The 19,866-nt window shown below is 30.2% G+C and overlaps 1 protein-coding gene across 1 annotated transcript; it reads left to right on the top strand.

The window, feature by feature from the left end:
• The first annotated feature begins 10,488 nt into the window (after window positions 1-10,488).
• On the top strand, window positions 10,489-19,578 carry LOC135959578 (integral membrane protein GPR180). Its single transcript, XM_065510532.1, has 6 exons — window positions 10,489-11,471; window positions 15,867-16,299; window positions 16,369-16,512; window positions 16,573-16,643; window positions 16,714-17,003; window positions 18,268-19,578. Exons 1-6 carry the CDS (start codon window positions 10,969-10,971, stop codon window positions 18,489-18,491), a joined length of 1,665 nt encoding a protein of 554 aa, XP_065366604.1. The 5' UTR covers window positions 10,489-10,968; the 3' UTR covers window positions 18,492-19,578.
• The last annotated feature ends 288 nt before the right edge of the window (window positions 19,579-19,866 follow it).

Genomic DNA, 19,866 nt, shown 5'->3' with positions numbered 1-19,866 from the left:
CTCTATAGTCTCGACTAAATGCTCATCTATGTCTCATCTATAGACTCCTCTATTGTCTTGTCTAAAGTCTCGTCTATATTATCTTCTATACTCTCGACAATATTTGTCTGTAGACTCATCCACAGTCTCATCTACAGTCTCGCCTTACGTCTCGTCTATAGTCTCATCTACAGTCTCGCCTTATGTCTAGTCTATAGTCTCATCTATAGTCTCGCCTAATGTCTCGTCTATAGTCTCGTCTATAATCTCGTCTATAGTCTCGTATATAGTCTCGTCTATGGTCTCGTCTATAGTTTCATCTATAGTCTCGCCTAATGTCTCGTCTATAGTCTCGCCTAATGTCTCGTCTATAGTCTCGCCAAATGTCTCTATAGTCTCGCCTAATGTCTCGTCTATAGTCTCGTCTATAGTCTCGTCTTTAATCTCTTCTATAGTCTCGTATATAGTCTCTTCTATAGTCTCGTATATAGTCTCGTCTATAGTCTCGTATATAGTCTCGTCTATGGTCTCGTCTATAGTTTCATCTATAGTCTCGCCTAATGTCTCGTCTATAGTCTCGCCTAAAGTCTCGTCTGTAGTCTCGCCTAATGTCTCGTCTATAGTCTCGCCTAATGTCTCGTCTATAGTCTCGCCTAATGTCTCGTCTATAGTCTCGCTTAATGTCTCGTCTATAGTCTCGTCTATAGTCTCGTCTATAGTCTCGTCTATAGTCTCGTCTATAGTCTCGTCTATAGTCTCGTCTATAGTCTCGTCTATAGTCTCGTCTATAGTCTCGTCTATAGTCTCGTCTATAGTCTCGTCTATAGTCTCGTCTATAGTCTCGTCTATAGTCTCGTCTATAGTCTCGTCTATAGTCTCGTCTATAGTCTCGTCTATAGTCTCGTCTATAGTCTCGTCTATAGTCTCGTCTATAGTCTCGTCTATAGTCTCGTCTATAGTCTCGTCTATAGTCTCGTCTATAGTCTCGTCTATAGTCTCGTCTATAGTCTCGTCTATAGTCTCGTCTATAGTCTCGTCTATAGTCTCGTCTATAGTCTCGTCTATAGTCTCGTCTATAGTCTCGTCTATAGTCTCGTCTATAGTCTCGTCTATAGTCTCGTCTATAGTCTCGTCTATAGTCTCGTCTATAGTCTCGTCTATAGTCTCGTCTATAGTCTCGTCTATAGTCTCGTCTATAGTCTCGTCTATAGTCTCGTCTATAGTCTCGTCTATAGTCTCGTCTATAGTCTCGTCTATAGTCTCGTCTATAGTCTCGTCTATAGTCTCGTCTATAGTCTCGTCTATAGTCTCGTCTATAGTCTCGTCTATAGTCTCGTCTATAGTCTCGTCTATAGTCTCGTCTATAGTCTATAGTATCTTCTATTGTCTCTTGTAAATTATTTTTTAAAGCCTCGTATATAATAACTCGACTACACTCTCGTCTGTGGTCTTGCCTACAGTCTTCTCTATAGTTTCATCTATAGTCTCGTCTATAGACTCCTCTAATGGCTTGTCTAAAGTCTCGTCTATATTATCATCTATTGTCTCTACAATATTCTCGTCTGTGGTCTTGTTTACAGTATTATAGTCTCGCCTTACGTCTCGTCTATAGTCTCATCTATAGTCGCGCCTTATGTCTAGTCTATAGTCTCATCTATAGTCTCGCCTAATGTCTCGTCTATAGTCTCGCCTAATGTCTCGTCTATAGTCTCGTCTATAATCTCGTCTATAGTCTCATATATAGTCTCGTCTATGGTCTCGTCTATAGTTTCATCTATAGTCTCGCCTAATGTATCGTCTATAGTCTCGCCTAATGTCTCGTCTATAGTCTCGCCAAATGTCTCTATAGTCTCGCCTAATGTCTCGTCTATAGTCTCGTCTATAATCTCGTCTATAGTCTCGTATATAGTCTCGTCTATGGTCTCGTCTATAGTTTCATCTATAGTCTCGCCTAATGTCTCGTCTATAGTCTCGCCTAATGTCTCGTCTATAGTCTCGCCTAATGTCTCGTCTATAGTCTCGCCTAATGTCTCGCCTAATGTCTCGCCTAATGTCTCGTCTATAGTCTCGCCTTATGTCTCGCCTAATGTCTCGTCTATAATCTCGCCTAATGTCTCGTCTATAGTCTCGCTTAATGTCTCGTCTATAGTCTCGTCTATAGTCTCGTCTATAGTCTCGTCTATAGTCTCGTCTATAGTCTCGTCTATAGTCTCGTCTATAGTCTCGTCTATAGTCTCGTCTATAGTCTCGTCTATAGTCTCGTCTACAGTCTCGTCTATAGTCTCGTCTATAGTCTCATCTATAGTCTCGTCTATAGTCTCGTCTATAGTCTCGTCTATAGTCTCGTCTATAGTCTCGTCTATAGTCTCGTCTATAGTCTCGTCTATAGTCTCGTCTATAGTCTCGTCTATAGTCTCGTCTATAGTCTCGTCTATAGTCTCGTCTATAGTCTCGTCTATAGTCTCGTCTATAGTCTCGTCTATAGTCTCGTCTATAGTCTCGTCTATAGTCTCGTCTATAGTCTCGTCTATAGTCTCGTGTATAGTCTCGTGTATAGTCTCGTCTATAGTCTCGTCTATAGTCTCGTGTATAGTCTCGTGTATAGTCTCGTCTATAGTCTCGTGTATAGTCTCGTCTATAGTCTCGTCTATAGTCTCGTCTATAGTCTCGTCGATAGTCTCGTCGATAGTCTCGCCTAAAGTGTCGTGTATAGTCTAGCCTAAAGTCTAGTCTATGGTCTCGTCTATAGTCTCATTTATAGTTCCTTATATAGTCTCATCAATAGTCTCGTTATAGTCTCGTTATGGTCTTGTCTATTGTTGCGTCTATAGATACAGTATTCTCTCGTGTTAACACTCATCTAAATTCTCTTATATAGCCCTTCTATAGTCTCGACTATATTGTCGCCTGTAGTCTTCTTATATAGGCTCATCTATAGTCCCGTCCATTGTCGCCTCTATTTTCGTATAAATATAGTCTAATCTGAAGTCTTATCTGTGGTCTCCTGTATAGTCTCCTCTATAGTCTAGTCTGAATTTCGTATATAGTTTTGTATATTGTATATAATCTAGTCTAGTCTATATATCCATTAAATTCATTAGTTTGAAAAGCTTTTCAAAACTTTATTGTTTCCATGTCACGTGCTTTTAGCTAAAAATTATAAAACTCTTCAAAATACTTGTTAAACTCTTCAACAAATTGTGTAAAAGCGACTGCCAAAATTGAAAATAAAAATAAAAACACAAACTTTAAACGGCAACAATAAACTGCATAAACCATCATCGTCATCACTCAGCTATAGTTGCAACAAGCTGCAGGAAAGAATCATACAAAAAGAAAAAAATATATGAAAAAGAGGAAAAGAATAGACCCTCGAAACTTGTAACCTTAAAGAATGCCTGCAACTTGTCTATAAACAAAGATAATTCACACACATACAATTATATTTGGGATGCCTCCAGCTACCCACTACTTAAAAAGGATTTTATGGCAAAAACACACACACAGCCTTGTAACCTTTATGAATCCTTTGGCAATTTCATATGTGTAGAGTAGATTTCTGTTGCATGCCTGCTGTTGCTATTGCTGTTATTGCCACACAGGCATACTCCTCTATTCTTATTCAAAATACATGCCATGTATGAGGCACAGGCTGGGGGACGCAGGCGATATGAGAAATAAAAAACGTTATGAACTCTTCTGTTGTTAAATGAATACAAATGAATTTTTAAACGTTACTGCCGCCCAACCACACCAAACGTTTTCAATAAAGCGCAAAAGGTCTATCTATATAACATTAAACAAAAAATTACAGAAAAAAAAAATACAAATACTAACACATATAGACATATTTACTTTTACACTTGCATATGTAACACATACATATCCCAGCAGTTCTAGGAGGCAGTCCCGAATTAGTGATTTTATCCATAATTTAAGTTGGGAACTAGTTACATTACTTTCTATTTGAGGTCAATTATCACCCGTACATGTTAAAAAAAAACTATGTGAATGCTTTGACTACATTTGACCAGTCTCATTGAAATCAAAAGGGGTCATTTGAACCCCTACTTAGGACATGCACGTGTTAAAATAATTAGTCACATAGCTATTGAATTAACTAGTTCCCACCCTAAATGATGGGTAAAATCAGTAGTTCGGGACAGTCTTCTAGAAGTGCTGGGTATATTCATATATGCAGCCACGTCTATTACAGCCAGATTTATGCAAAAAGAATATGAAGTGTTTATATTTTCTGTGTGAGAGGAGTAAAAATGTTTGGAGTTGTTATGCGGACTTTATTATCATAATGATGCACTTCAATGAGACACATATTGCACGTCCGCATAAGGACTTACACACAAACCCAAGCAGGAGTACAGGAGTATACATACAGGACTACACTCTCCCAACTTGGCAATTCCATTTGGCATACATAAATATCTACAGGGTTTTTCATTATATGTAAATATCTTTATAATCCCTACAACCTATCAGCAGTTTTAAAAATCTAGCGAAAAAGAAAATATTCAATATCATTTCTATTGTCTGGGATATTTTTACTTCAAGCGAGGGATCTTAGTCACTTCCAAAAATTGCATTATTGTGAAACTATCATTTTCCAGCCACACCCTTTATCCAAATCTGTGCATAAGAATATTCAAACACACGGATATGGCATGTGTTTATTCAAAACCCCTTAAATATTTGTTGAAGTTGAAAAAATAAACGAAAACGATGATTTTGTTTCCATTTTTATTTTCGAGTAATTAAAATGTGTGCAAGTATCTGAAATGTAAATGCAGAAGCATTTTAAGTGAATGAGAATAATTTCAATATCATTAGGAGCATATTTCTCGTACAAATGCCCCAGCTAGACAAAATAAAATGTCTGTCATTGTGACACTAGAAGTTGTTGACTTGATGGATTAGATGAGTTTTGTTTGATAATTTAAAGGAAGAGATTTGTATTGTTTAAAAAAAAGGAGATTCTTTAAATAGAAATTGAACTTAGCAGTGGGATAAACCGAAAGCTTCAAAGGAGTTTAATGTGAAAATTTTAGGTGATTTTAAAGGTTTGTAAAAACTATTGATATAGATTAGATCATGAGCGACTAGAAACGAGATACCAAAGGCGAGAGACTATAAACGAGACTAGAGAGGACAATAGAGATGAAGCTTAGGCAAGACTACAGACAAGACTTTAGCTGAGACTTTAGAATATACTTTCGACAAGACTATAGAGGAGTTTATAGACGAGAATATAGATGAGACTATAGGAGATACTATAGGATATACTATTGACTAGACTATAGAAGAGACTATAGATGAGACTGTAGACGAGACTATAGACGAGAATATAGAGGAGACTATAGCAGATACTGTAGAAGAGACTATAGACGAGACTATAGACGAGACTATAGAAGAGACTGTTAAGAGACTGTAGACGAGACTAGAGACGAGACTATAGATGAGATTAGAGACGAGAATAAAGACGAGACTGTAGACGAGACTATAGAGGAGACTGTAAGCGAGACTATAGACGAGACTAGAGACGAGAATAAAGACGAGACTAGAGACGAGACTAGAGACGAGACTAGAAACGAGACTAGAAACGAGACTAGAGACGAGACTAGAGACGAGACTAGAGACGAGACTAGAGACGAGACTAGAGACGAGACTAGAGACGAGACTAGAGACGAGACTAGAGACGAGACTAGAGACGAGACTAGAGACGAGACTAGAGACGAGACTAGAGACGAGACTAGAGACGAGACTAGAGACGAGACTAGAGACGAGACTAGAGACGAGACTAGAGACGAGACTAGAGACGAGAATAAAGACGAGACTATATAAGATATTACGACGAGTTTTTAGATGAGAGTTTAGACGAGACAATAGAGGAGACAATGGAGGAGACTATAGATGAGACTATAGACGAGACTATAGACTATACTTTAGGTGGGGCTTTGGAGGAGTTTATAGACCGGATTATAGACGAGACTATAGATGAGACTACAGACTATTGAGAGTACTTTAGAGGATACTTTAGACGAGACTATAGGCGATACTGTAGGCGAGACTATAGTAGGGAAAACTATAGATGAGACTATAGACGAGACTTTATTCTAGACTTTAGACGAGACTACAGACGGGACTATAAATGAGCCTATAGAGGAGACTATAGACGAGACTGTAGATAAGACTATAGGATAGACTTAGGGCGAGACTGAAAGTTTAGACGATACACTAGAGGAGTCTATAGATGCGACAATAGACGAGACAATAGAGTAGTGTGTAGAAGAGACATTAGAGGAGAATATAAAAGAATCTTAAGACGAGTCTATATGGAAGAGACTATAGAAGAGAATGTATGCAAACAATTCATTAGGCGGGGCTTTGGAGGAGATTATAGACCAGATTATAGACGAGACTATAGACCAGACTATAGACGAAACTATTGAGAATACTTTAGAGGATAATTTAGGCGAGACTATAAAAGATACTGTAGGCGAGACTGTGGACGAGACTTTAGACGAGAGTACAGTCTCGCTATTGATTAGTCTATAGTTTATGATTAGACTATGAACTATACTTTAGACTAGTCTATAGATTACTAACTTGACTACACTATAGATTACTCTATCGACAAGACTGTAATAATTTTCTCAATTTTCTTTTTTCCTGCAGCAGTCTAATGTTACTTCCTATTACTTAAAGTGACATATCCTTTTAGCAAAAAACCCCAACAAATATTTACAATAATTTTTCACATTTTTCCCAAAAAACATCAATTTTATTAATAGTTTGTTTTTCAACAAACTAAACAAAACGCGCTCTTTTATTTTGGCGTCCAATTGTCTTTTTTCGGCAACAAATTGTTTCAGCATGTGTGTGGCTATGTAGCTAGCAGTGCTTTTATTTCTGCTTATGTATCCAAAATGTATTTGTTGGTATTTTATTATTAAATTAATCAAGTGAATTACTTGCTGCCAATGCGTCAGCTACAAAACTTCAGTGTTTATTTGTGCGGAAACAAGTGTATGTGTTTGAACAGAGTCAGCGATTTTTTATAGACTGATTATTGAATAGTTTTCAATACCAAGAAGGGATAGAAAAATAAACAAAACAATAGATAGATAGAAATTGTAAATAAAATTGTTATTTATGATCAATACAAATCAAGTTAAATAAAATAGTGGTACCTACCAAAAAAACAATTTAACCTAAATAAATACAGAGACAATGGCAAAATATTTAGACAAAATGGAGCCAATTTTTGGTTTTCATTAAAATTTTATGAAAGTTTAGTTAAAAATGAAGTAAAAAAAATTATAAGGAAATGAGTATTTTATTAATAAAATAAATACACATAGAAAAAACTTTTCTAAATAGTTTCAATTCAAATTTTTATCACATATGGGCAATTCCATATCATCGTACGTGACATTTGTAAGCATATAGAGTGGAATAGATTTTACCAAAATAAGAGTATCTGAAAAATAATTTGGTCTTTATGTTCCATTCAGAGGGTACTATATTTCAAAATAATAAAAAGTTCTTTCGAAATATTGTTGTCCAAAATATTGAGCGAAATAAGGGTATATCGTATGTGATATAAAACGGAACTCATTTTTAGGTACATGTAGAAATATGCGATAATATTCGAATCGTGAGAGGCGTTACGTTTTCTTTTAATTTCTTACACTAAACGAAATATTTTTGCTTTACAATCCGTCATATTTAAATAAAAACAATCTTTGGATGATTTTATAATAAATAAAATTTAATATCGTACGTGACATACCGAACGTGACAGATTTTTCTCTTATAATAATAATTTTATTATTTTCTTCTATTCAAATCATCTTGAAGAAAAGTTTCAAGGGTTTTTGTGTTTTCAGTCGTGGTCGCGATTCTAGTGGAATTGCCCATATTGAACTGGTTTCAATTATTTTATAATTGAATCAAGTATTCATTTGCTCAAAAACAAAATTTTTTTAATATTTTCTACTGAATTTTGACTTTTTAATTTGATAATTTTTGATCATTGAATATAGAATTTTCATTATTGGTGGTGCCGAATTTTGCATACCCTTCACCAAATTATACTTTAAAACAAAAATTTTAAATATTTTTTGGTAAACAAAATTAAGAAAAATTTGTTTAATTTTTTTAAAAATTTAAAAAAAAATTTTAATTTTTAAAAAATTTAAAAAAAAAATAATTTTTAAAAAATTTAAAAAAAAAATTTAAATTAATTTGTGAAAAAAAATTTGTTTAGGTAAACAAAACTAAAAAAAAGTTTGTTTCAAATTTTTTTTTAATTTTTAAAAATTTAAATTTTAAAAAAAAAAAAATTTTAATTTATTAGTGAAAAAAAAATTCGGTTTAAAAATTATTTTTTCCGATTTTGACTCATTGTCCGACTTTATATGGCGTCGTTGCAAAGGTCTTGACAAAATTTTAATTTTAAAAAAATTAAAAAAAATTTAATTTATTAGTGAAAAAAAATTCGGCTTAAAAAATGTTTTTCCCGATTTTGAACCATTTTCCAACTTTATACGGCGTCGTTGCAATGGTCTTTCAAATATATACATATGTATTTAAAGACTTAGTAATTCTGATATAGATAAAAAATCGACGTTGTCCGGGTTTTTTATATCTCAGCCTTTTGTGGACCGAGTTTCTCGATAATAAATTACTTTTTCTCTGCCTTCGAGAGTTTTAAGTTTTTTATGGTTTCTCGAAATTTTATTGCCAAACAAAATTCGTTTTGGAAATTGGTTGAGATTATAAAACTTAAGAGTTTAGTTCGAGAGCCTTCCTGTATGAAGGTATAGGTCGACAAGCAGTTTTTTGCCTAACCCATAATTCGTGATGGCAATTTCTCTTGTACTATGCCAAATAATACGGAAAGATGATTTCAACAGACAAACGACTCCGCTATCTACACTCAGCAGAGACAGTAATTGTCACTAATCTGATCCCTTGGCTGAATTCAATTTATCACCCCTATCGCGAATCAATATTTCACATGAAATATTTTCCTTTTTTCGTTCATCAACTTTGTTCGCGTGAAAAAATTCCCCTTGTTGTGAAATTTTTAGATGGAATTTTGTAAACAATAAACAGCTGCTACGAACAAAATCAACTATTGTCAATGTAAACTTCATCGTGATATTCCCGATAGCAATTTTCCCTTCGAGGGAAATGGATATTTCATGGGAACAAAATTTCACATGTTATTGCCGATAGGGGTGTATATATTTTGGGCTATTTATTATCAACATCCCAGGCAATCTAGCGTAAAGTCAATGGTAACTCAAATGTCTCTAATTAATCTAGAGTGTAGTCACTTTAAATGTTTATTTTGTACTGCACTCTTTTGTGATTGATACGTACAAACTTGTTTAATATACATTGTGTTGATAAATCATATGACTACCATGACTGGCTCGGCAGTACCTCATCCTATCAACTCAAATTTTCAGTACATTTTCGATTGTTTCGGATCGAATCTCTTTAATGGTAAGTTCGACTTCATGGTTCAATTGTCTCTGGATGGTTTGCGTAATATTTATCCATAATGGCTCCCCACAGAAAATAATCTAAAGGGCTCAAATCACAGCTCCAAAGCGGCCAATTAGCATCACAATGTCGGCTGATTTTCAAAGAAGTGCGTTGATGTTTGCGTACGAGGCGTATTAATACGCCTTGGTTGCATTGTATGGAAAAACACTTTATGTTATACTTACATCCCAAGTATCACAAAGGGAGACGAATGTTTTGGACGGCTGCCTGAATACCAAGTAATCTAGCGTTAGGTCAATTGTCACTTTAGTGTCTTTAAGTAATCTACAGTGTAGTCACTTTAAACGTTAATTTTGTACTGCAATTTAGAAAGTAATTGTTTTACCGCCCAGAATATACTGGAGCTTAGTTGCATAAATGTTTCTTTACAAGCAATCGGTCATTAGGCTGTCAGGAGATCACTTTTTAACTGACTATTTAAGGTCACTTTGCTTCCGCTTAGCATCCGTAATGAAAAATAAAATCACTAGTTCGCGACAGTCACCCAGTACTTGCTGTAAGTGTACTATTATAGATATTTGTACGTTTTTAAGCCATATTTGTATAAATGTTAAATACTTTGGAAAATAGTTCTATATTATTTAAAAATACATACTTGTAGTAATAATATTTCTATAATTTAGTTATTTTAATTATATGGAGAACTAAATTAATTTAAAGTACTTCCTGACTTTAGTAAAACATATATCGCAGCTAATTTCTATAGAAACTCTTAATATTACACCACCTTCCATTAAGAGTGTTGTCTCCGCTAACAATTGTTTATCTTGCCAAACATATACATTTTCTCATAGCTCTAAAAACTTACTAGAAGCGTGGTGGATATACACGTCAACATTTGTTTTTATGTTTATTTTGTTGTATTCACTATTTTCTTTTACATATTTAACTTCTCTTGAAATTTGCACAAACGAGAATTGCTCGGTGTTTTTTGATTTATTTAAGTGGAAAATTAACTTATTTATATTTATAAAAATATAAAACAAAACCTATAAATAGTGTTGAAAAAAGTTAACTATTAATAAAACAGAACAAATGTTTAGAAAAAGAAAAAAATATAAAACTTCTTAAAGCTGAGAGAAAAAAAGGAAAACATACACACACCCAGGCCAAACCAACGCGACAAATCTTTTGTGTGTGTTTTTTTATTGTTGTACTTGGTATTTTGTTATTGTTGTCAACAATTAACCAGCCACTAAAGAGTTGTATTGCTTAATTTTATAATTGTAGTGGAAAAAATATACAAATAAAAAAAAGTAAAAGTAATTTTAAAAAACGTTCAAGACTTGGTGAATAATTAATTAATTCCATGAGAACAGGCTGGTGAAGGAAAGCAAAATAAAAGAGGAAAAACATACGACAAAAGAGAAAGAAAAGTAAAGAGAGAACATAAACATGAATTTAAAAGGGAGTACCCTGTTAAGGTTACTCCTACATCTTATAACCTTCCTGGGCTGTCAGCAGTACATGGTCGCTGCCACTCATCTCAAGGGTTCTTTTGATACACAAGATTTTTTCAAATTCATCATTAAGTTTGGTTTTCAAAAGGCCGAACTGCATCGACCACAAGATTCCTTTGGCTATATTTATGGCAATGTCACCTCTACGCAAGAATTCCATCAACCTGTCACACTGGTAGTTTTGGACAAATCCACTTTTGTGGACTTCTACAACAATCGTAGTCTTAGTATTTATGCCCGCGAATTGGCCTGCCAGCATATGTTCCAGCGTGTCCAAGTGTTGGCCTACGATGTCGACTGTAATGCCCATGGCAAGCGTGATTTTCTGAGGCGCATACCCTGTCCTCAGGGCCAGTTGTGTGTGGATGAGGATGCTCCCAGCAATGTTATTGCGGATAGTCAATTTACCTACGTTATCAGTGAGGTATCCCAGCCAAGGTGAGTTCGTTCGTTCGATCGATTGTGTTTTGTTATTGCTGCATAAACCCACAAACATCACATATGTACGTAAAACACAAATGTTTGTAACAAACTATTACTAGTGCCATCTGCTGCTGCTATGCCAATTTGGCAAAGCATACATTAAAGGTTCATACTCAGGGTCATTAGTCTTGCATTTCTCTTTTTTCACTTTTCATCTCGATATTCCTTGTCTTTTTCATCAATAATTGTGGTGATTTAAAAAAAAACACACACACAAAGCGCCAAAAACAAGTTTTTATACACGTGTCCATCTCTGCCAGCGTAAAAAACAAACAAAAATCACTGAAAATCTTATAGAGCTGCAAAAGATAAGATAACTTAACCGTTTCTACTACTGGTGGCAGGGCAGTTGGAACAAAACATTTTACGTTGTTGCTATTTAAATTTTTGTTTGCTTTGTTGTTTTAGATAAAAAAAGAAGAAATTTATTTTCTATTTTTTAACAAATTAGTCTCATAAATTAGTCTATTAGTATTTAGTATAAATTTATTTATTTAATGAAAAAATGGTACTTGTTTTAAATTAAACAAAAGTAAAAAATAGATTTGAAATAATTTTAAGAGACAGACACTTTGACTTTATTTTTAAAATAACAGACAGTAAGTTTTTATGTATTGTTAGCAAATATGTACGTGCATCATTGGTTTTGCAAACAGAACTAAAGTAAAGTTTAAAATAATCTAAAACAAATGAAATGTAATCTACCTACCAGTTTTACGATATCAACCTAAAAATCATTCGAACAAATTTGTCCGAAAACCACTCTATTATTTTAAATTATTTTACAGGCAAATTTTAATTTTCATTCGAATATAAAATTTAACTAAATTTTCCAAATATTGGAATGGGAATTATCCACTTCAAAATATATATTTACCCCCATGATTTATCCCTATATGTATTTAAATTTATCAAAGGTTTATGAAACAAGATTTCCATACAAAGTTTCATTTATAAACCTTTGGATAAATTTAAAAAATTGTTTATGAATAATGCCTTTAATTTCGATTTTTAATTTATTTACAACATATATATTTCAATTTCTCAAATTATCCTATTTCGATAATCTTATATATAAATAGGCCACACGTTTTTTTGTGGTACACTTTTAAGTATGTTATTGTCCACCAATATTGATGAAACACATATGGTTTAAAAGGATTTTTTCTCTAGATGTGCACAATATAAAAAATTCTTTCCATGAAAGTGGTAAAAAGTGGTCGAATTTCGGCCACCAGGCGATCCTAGTATATTTAAATACATTGCAAAGAAAATGAAATAAGTTTTTTTAAAATATCCAAAATTTTGTAGTGAAAATTTAAATTTCAAAAATAAGTACATTTAGCAAATAATTAAAAAATGTAATTTCAGAAATTAAATTCAATTTCAGAAAAAAATATTTTTAAAAACAATTTAAAAACAAATAATTTCGAATTATTTTTTTACTATTTTTCTCTTATAAAACCAAAAATAAATTCAATAAAAAAATGTTTTTAAATTTTTTTAATAAAAAAAATTTAATTCTAGATTATTGAGTCAGATTTAAAAAGTTTTTCATTATTTTTTTAAATTTCGCTACTCCATTGCGTAGCAACTTCAGGAAAAATTAACAAAAAAAAATGTCGGATAAATTATGCTGAGAAAATAACAAACGTTACTTAATAAATTTTCTAATTCCAAAATCAAAAACCTAAAATGTCAGAAAAAACTCTTTTTAATATTCGAAAATAAAAAAATTAATTTTGAAAATAAATCGTTTCAAAACATTTTCAATTTCTGAAAAAAATAAATTTTAATACAACAATTTAGAAAATTTTAATTTCCAAAAGAATTTAAAATTTCTCAATAAAAATGTCATTCGAAAAAATTGAAATATAAAAATAAAAAAAAAAAAATTTTTTTTACAAAAATTTTAATTTTGAAAAAAAACTAAAAAAAATTGTTTGAAATTAATTGTTTTTTTTCATTTTTATATTTAAATTTTTTAGAAGTTTCGAAAATAAAAAATAATGGAAATGGAATACATATTGGACTGGTTCCTCTAAAGAGCGTCAACTCAAATTTTTAAAATGTTCCGTAGAAGCAAAAAACTTTTTTTTAATACATTACAATGAAACAACTGTACGGATACAACTGTATTTTCTTGCAAAAAGTGAAAATTGAAAAATTTTGAGTTGACGCTCTTTAGAGGAACCAGTGCAATATATTGTGTGTATGACCTGAACTAAGTGAGAATAAATGACAGATATGTACCCTTCAAATCTATTTTAAATACCTCATTTTTAGGTCATACACCCAATATTTAAACAAAATTATTGAAATTGAAATTTTTAAAAATAAATTTATTTTTAATTTTGGATTTGAAATTAATTTTTTTGCCAAAACTTAATATTTTTATGAAAAATTTAAATTATTTTTGTTATTTTCGAAAAGTTTCTTCAGAAATTCAAATTTTTAAAAATTAAATTTTTTTCGAAATTTTATATTTTTAAAATACATATGTATGTATTTAAAAAAATGTTTATATATTTTCCAAAATCGTTTAAGTTGGAAATTTCGTTTTGAAAATTTAAAAATGTTGTAGAAATTCAAATTTTAATTTCGAAATTTATTTTAAGAAATTGAAATTTAAAGTTTTTATTTTCGAAAATTCGAAATGTAATAGTTTCTTTCTGAAATTACAAATTTTATATTTAGTTTCTGAAACTTAATTTTTTTCGAAATTAAGTTTTTTCCAAGAATTAAAAATTGGATCGATTTTTTAAATTCTTTTCAGAATTAAATTTTTTTTAAATTGGAAATTCCTTTTTTAAAATTAAAAATTGTTGGAACTCAACAAAATAATACAATGTAGAAAATAATCATTAAATTTTGAAATCAAGTTTTGAATTTGGAAAACTTTCTCTTTTACAATAAATTACATACATATAATCAATTTAAAAAAAAAAATACAGATTAATTTAATTTTGGAAAACATTTCAAAAATAAATAAAAATTCAATTTTTGAAAATAATAGAATTTAAAAATTTGTTTGAATTTTTAAAAAAATCATTTTCTACATTATATTTCCGTACCAAAAATTTTAATTTCAGAAGTATTGAGATCCAACAATTTTTAATTTTAAAAAAGTAATTTCCAATTTAAAAAAAAATTTATTCTGAAAAGAATTTAAAAAATCGAGCAAATTTTGAATTCTTGGAAAAAACATAATTTCGAAAAAAATTAAATTTCTGAAATAAATATAAAATTTTAAATTTCGAAAATAAAAACTTTAAATTTCAATTTCTTAAAATAAATTTCGAAATTAAATTTTGAATTTCTACAACATTTTTAAATTTTTCAAAACGAAATTTCCAACTTAAATAAACGATTTTGGAAAATATATAAATTTTTTTAAATATGTATTTTAAAAATATAAAATTTCGAAAAAAAATTTGAATTTCAGAAGAAACTAAAATTTCGAAAAAAAAATAATTTAAATTTTTCATAAAAATAATAAGTTTTGCCAAAAAAATTAATTTGAAATCCAAAATTAAAAAGAAATTTATTTTTAAAAATTTCAATTTAAAAATAATTTAAATTTTTCATAAAAATATTAAGTTTTGGCAAAAAAATTAATTTTAAATCCAAAATTAAAAAGAAATTAATTTTTAAACATTTCAATTTCAAAAATGTATAAATTCAAAAAAACATTTTAAAGTTCAGTTTCTAAAAAAAATAGTAAAATTTGTAATGAAATCAATTATGAAAAGAAATAAAATTTCTTTTTTTTTTAAATTAAATTTTTTTTATTCGAGAGATCAATTTTTTTTAATTGATCTCTCGAATAAAAAAAATTTAATTTAAAAAAATCAATCTAGAAAAGTATATATGTACATCAATATAAAAATAATTTTTTTTTAAATTTGTTTCACTATAAATAGTTGTTCATTATCTTAAGTACTGTATGATTCGTCAGAGCCGAAAATAAAACTTATTTGTTGCTTTAAAAATTAACCTTTTTTATAGGGAATTTAAAAAATTTCGTATAATAGAGAAAACAATTGAATAAACAAACATTTTTCTATAGCTATTTATTTCCTGGCTGTTTTCGATTGTTATAACAAAATTCTATGCAAATAATTATAGCAAAACAATTGTTAATGAATAATTTCTGGCAAACAAGCTTTTGTTGGTAAATAAAAGCCCCCATCATTTAAAATGTCTCATTTTGTATTCATACTCTTGTTTATTATTATTTATATTAAACCAGCAAACCTTATATCTTTCAAACTACAGTAAATAAAAAGAATTACATTTCTTTTATAATCCATTCTCTTTCTCTTTATAATAATGTCTGCATTTCTTTAGATTCTGGTACGTTGCCATGGTAGCATGTTATCGCAATCGCACCACCTGTAAATGGCATGCTTACGATACTTTAACAGCGCCTGCCTCCTTTCTTAACAACAGCATTACCGAAGTACACTATGATATACATGTGGTGAATGGACATCCAAATAATTCAGCCGCCCATCCACTAACCTATGAATTCTCATTCGATCGTCAGAATCTTTTAGAAATGTATTTAATATTCCTACTAGTCTACATGATACTCCTGCCAATGCAAATCTATGCTGTGCGTTTACAAAAGCATCCGGTAACAAAACTGTTCACGCTGAGTCTGTTAAGTGAGTTTGTTAGTTTAGCACTGATATCAGCGCATCTGATAAAGTTTGCCATAAATGGCAAGGGTTTGCCAAATGTACAAACATCGGGTGACATATTAGATATATTTAGTAGGGTAAGTAATTGGAAGTATTTTGAATTAAAAAGAGTTTAATAAAATGTATTTATTTAAAATTTTCCTTAGACTACATTTATGTTAATTTTATTGTTATTGGCCAAAGGATGGGCTGTGACACGTCAACAAATTAGCCGCACTGGCTGGATAATCTTAATGAGTATATGGGTACCCTACTGTGCTTTTCATGTGTTCCTTTACTACTGGGATAGAGTAAGTTTTTTCCTTACAATTTATTATTTTATGGAATTATATGGTTATTTCTGTTTATAGACTGAGGTTGATATTATTTCCGATGTTGATGAATATCAAACCTGGCCCGGCTGGATTGTTTTAATATTGCGGTGAGTTTATTTTTATTAGTTTCTTTTCATAGTTATTTATTTATTTGTTTTTTTTTTTTTTTATTTTCAGCACTACCTTTATGTTGTGGTTTTTGTATGAGCTACGCAACACCATGAAATATGAGCATTCGACCAAGAAATTGGATTTTCTTTTACATTTGGGCGCTTCAAGTCTTGTGTGGTTTATTTATTTGCCCATTGTGGCCATAGTGGCTTTACAGGTCAGTCCCATGTGGCGTTATAAACTTTTGCTGGGCATTACCAACTCCGCCGACTGTTTGGCATATTGTGTCATGACGGGTTTATTGTGGCCAAATCGTTCTGGACAATATTTACTTTTAACTGGTACAAAATATGCAGGTAAGTTGATATGATTCATAATGAAAACAGATTACAGAATTTAATAAAGACTGAGACATGTTCTTTTTAGAAAATCTGACAGAACTTGATGCATACAGATTTTCTCTCACACATACAGATACTGAGATCATTTTCTTATAGAAAATTTCTCAGAATCTGAGATCATTTTCTTATAGAAAATTTCTCAGAATCTGAGATCATTTTCTTATAGAAAATTTCTCAGAATCTGAGATCATTTTCTTATAGAAAATTTCTCAGAATCTGAGATCATTTTCTTATAGAAAATTTCTCAGAATCTGAGATCATTTTCTTATAGAAAATTTCTCAGAATCTGAGATCATTTTCTTATAGAAAATTTCTCAGAATCTGAGATCATTTTCTTATAGAAAATTTCTCAGAATCTGAGATCATTTTCTTATAGAAAATTTCTCAGAATCTGAGATCATTTTCTTATAGAAAATTTCTCAGAATCTGAGATCATTTTCTTATAGAAAATTTCTCAAAATCTGAGATCATTTTCTTATAGAAAATTTCTCAAAATCTGAGATCATTTTCTTATAGAAAATTTCTCAAAATCTGAGATCATTTTCTTATAGAAAATTTCTCAAAATCTGAGATCATTTTCTTATAGAAAATTTCTCAAAATCTGAGATCATTTTCTTATAGAAAATTTCTCAAAATCTGAGATCATTTTCTTATAGAAAATTTCTCAAAATCTGAGATCATTTTCTTATAGAAAATTTCTCAAAATCTGAGATCATTTTCTTATAGAAAATTTCTCAAAATCTGAGATCATTTTCTTATAGAAAATTTCTCAAAATCTGAGATCATTTTCTTATAGAAAATTTCTCAAAATCTGACACAATTTCTATATAGAAAATTTCTCAAAATCTGACACAATTTCTATATAGAAAATTTCTCTGAATCCGACACATTTTCTCTAGAGAAAATCTCTCACAATCTGTCAAGTTTTCTCTATAGAAAATCTCTTACAATCAGACATATTTTCTCTATAGAAAATCTCTCACAATCCGACACATTTTCTGTATAGAAAATCTCTCAGAATCTGAGAACATTTTCTCTATAGAAAATCTCTCACAATCTGAGTATATTTTCTCTATAGAAAATCTCTCACAATCTGAGTATATTTTCTCTATAGAAAATCTCTCACTATCTGGCACATTTTCTTTATAGAAAATCTCACACAATCTGAAGTTTTCTTTTTAAATGGATGAGCAATTTTTTCATGATTATTTCTTTATAGGCATGGACGAATTAGATGAATTCAATGAAGCTCCCCACATAGTCAGAGAACGTGAACGTCGACAGAATTCTATAGACAACAATATTATTGTTGTTACAAATCCTAATACCACCATAAGACCTAATTTACCAAACGGCGATGCCTGCACTGATTTGCTTGAAGCTGAAGATTTAGATGCAGAACTTCTAACAGATCTAAATAAAAATAGTCATATTGTGGCATAAAATCTTTTTCCATTAATAGACTTAAAGCGAAAAAACACGTATTGTCACAATACAAACAAAACAACAAAAGTTATATTATAAATGTGCGCAATTACTAAATAGTGCTTATGATTAAAAGAAAAGGTTTTTATTTTGAAATTGTGTAATACTTTTTACAATCAACCCACAAACAACAAACACAAGGAAAGACAAACAAAAAAATAATAGTTTTAACTAATTTTATTGTGTTTTTTTTTGTAAAAAAGAAAAAGAAATAAGCATTTGCCAAATGCAAAAAAAAATAATACAACGTGATAATCTTGTTTATAACTTGAATGAAATTTCCCAAAATTTTCTTAATTTTCACTAAACCAACAAACATACAAAAAAAAATTAATTAATTAAGCAACGAAATAATTATGTTACAATTTAAATTTATATACAACAAACTAAATGCAACAATTTATAAACTGTGTATATTATAAATATTTGTATATTTAGTTTACTATAAACAATTTCCTTTATAAATTTCCCCACTCAACTCAACTAAAATCACCTCATCCTCTCTATGCCCTTACTAACTAACACTTCATTACAAAACTTTCATTTACTCTTTTTTTATAAATATAGCATGCCATTTTTTGTGATTTATTAACGAAATTAAACCTACAAAATGAAAAAGGAAAAAAAAAGAAAGATAAATTATTAAGGTAGTGTTATTATTATTACTATATTAAAAATATTTTTTTCTAAGAAAATATCAAATATGTTTACAACATATTAGTTTTTAATGTACATTATTTTATAAGATCTTTAAGATTTGAAAGAAAAAATATTTTAACTAAACAAACAAACAATTATCTAGACATTCATATAATATTTTAGTTATTTCATTAACAAAGAAATATTTTTAAAAAAAATCCACACAAATTAAATACATTATAAGATACTGTGAAGAAAAAACAAAACAAAACATTAGTATTAATTATTGTTTGTTTTTTTTATTTATTTTAGGAACGTGTTTTAGCAAACAAAAGCCAAATTGTAGTATTGAAACGTAATATAAGAATGAAGTAAAGTACATTATTGTTAAATGGGCTCAAAACAAGGTAAATTTGTTTTAAATTTTTTTTATTAATATTTTTATTTTACGTTTTACAGCATTTTTATCCAGTAAACAGAAATAAAAAGAAAAAAAGGGATAATAAATATTAACTATATTAAATATTGTAAGCATATTAATGATGTATATTGAATGTGCAGCAATTTCTTCAGAATCTGAGACAATTTTATTTTAAATTATTTCTAGTAAAGCTTGTATAAGACACAAAAAATTGCCAAATACAATAGAACAAAACATAGACATACAAGTACTATTTCTTAAATCGAAAAAACC

The sequence above is a fragment of the Calliphora vicina genome, chromosome 5 (genome assembly GCF_958450345.1).
Source record: "Calliphora vicina chromosome 5, idCalVici1.1, whole genome shotgun sequence".
In the NCBI taxonomy this organism is placed as follows: domain Eukaryota; kingdom Metazoa; phylum Arthropoda; class Insecta; order Diptera; family Calliphoridae; genus Calliphora; species Calliphora vicina.
Note: the sequence above shows the minus strand (reverse complement) of the source record. Positions and strands in the feature narration are given on the sequence as shown.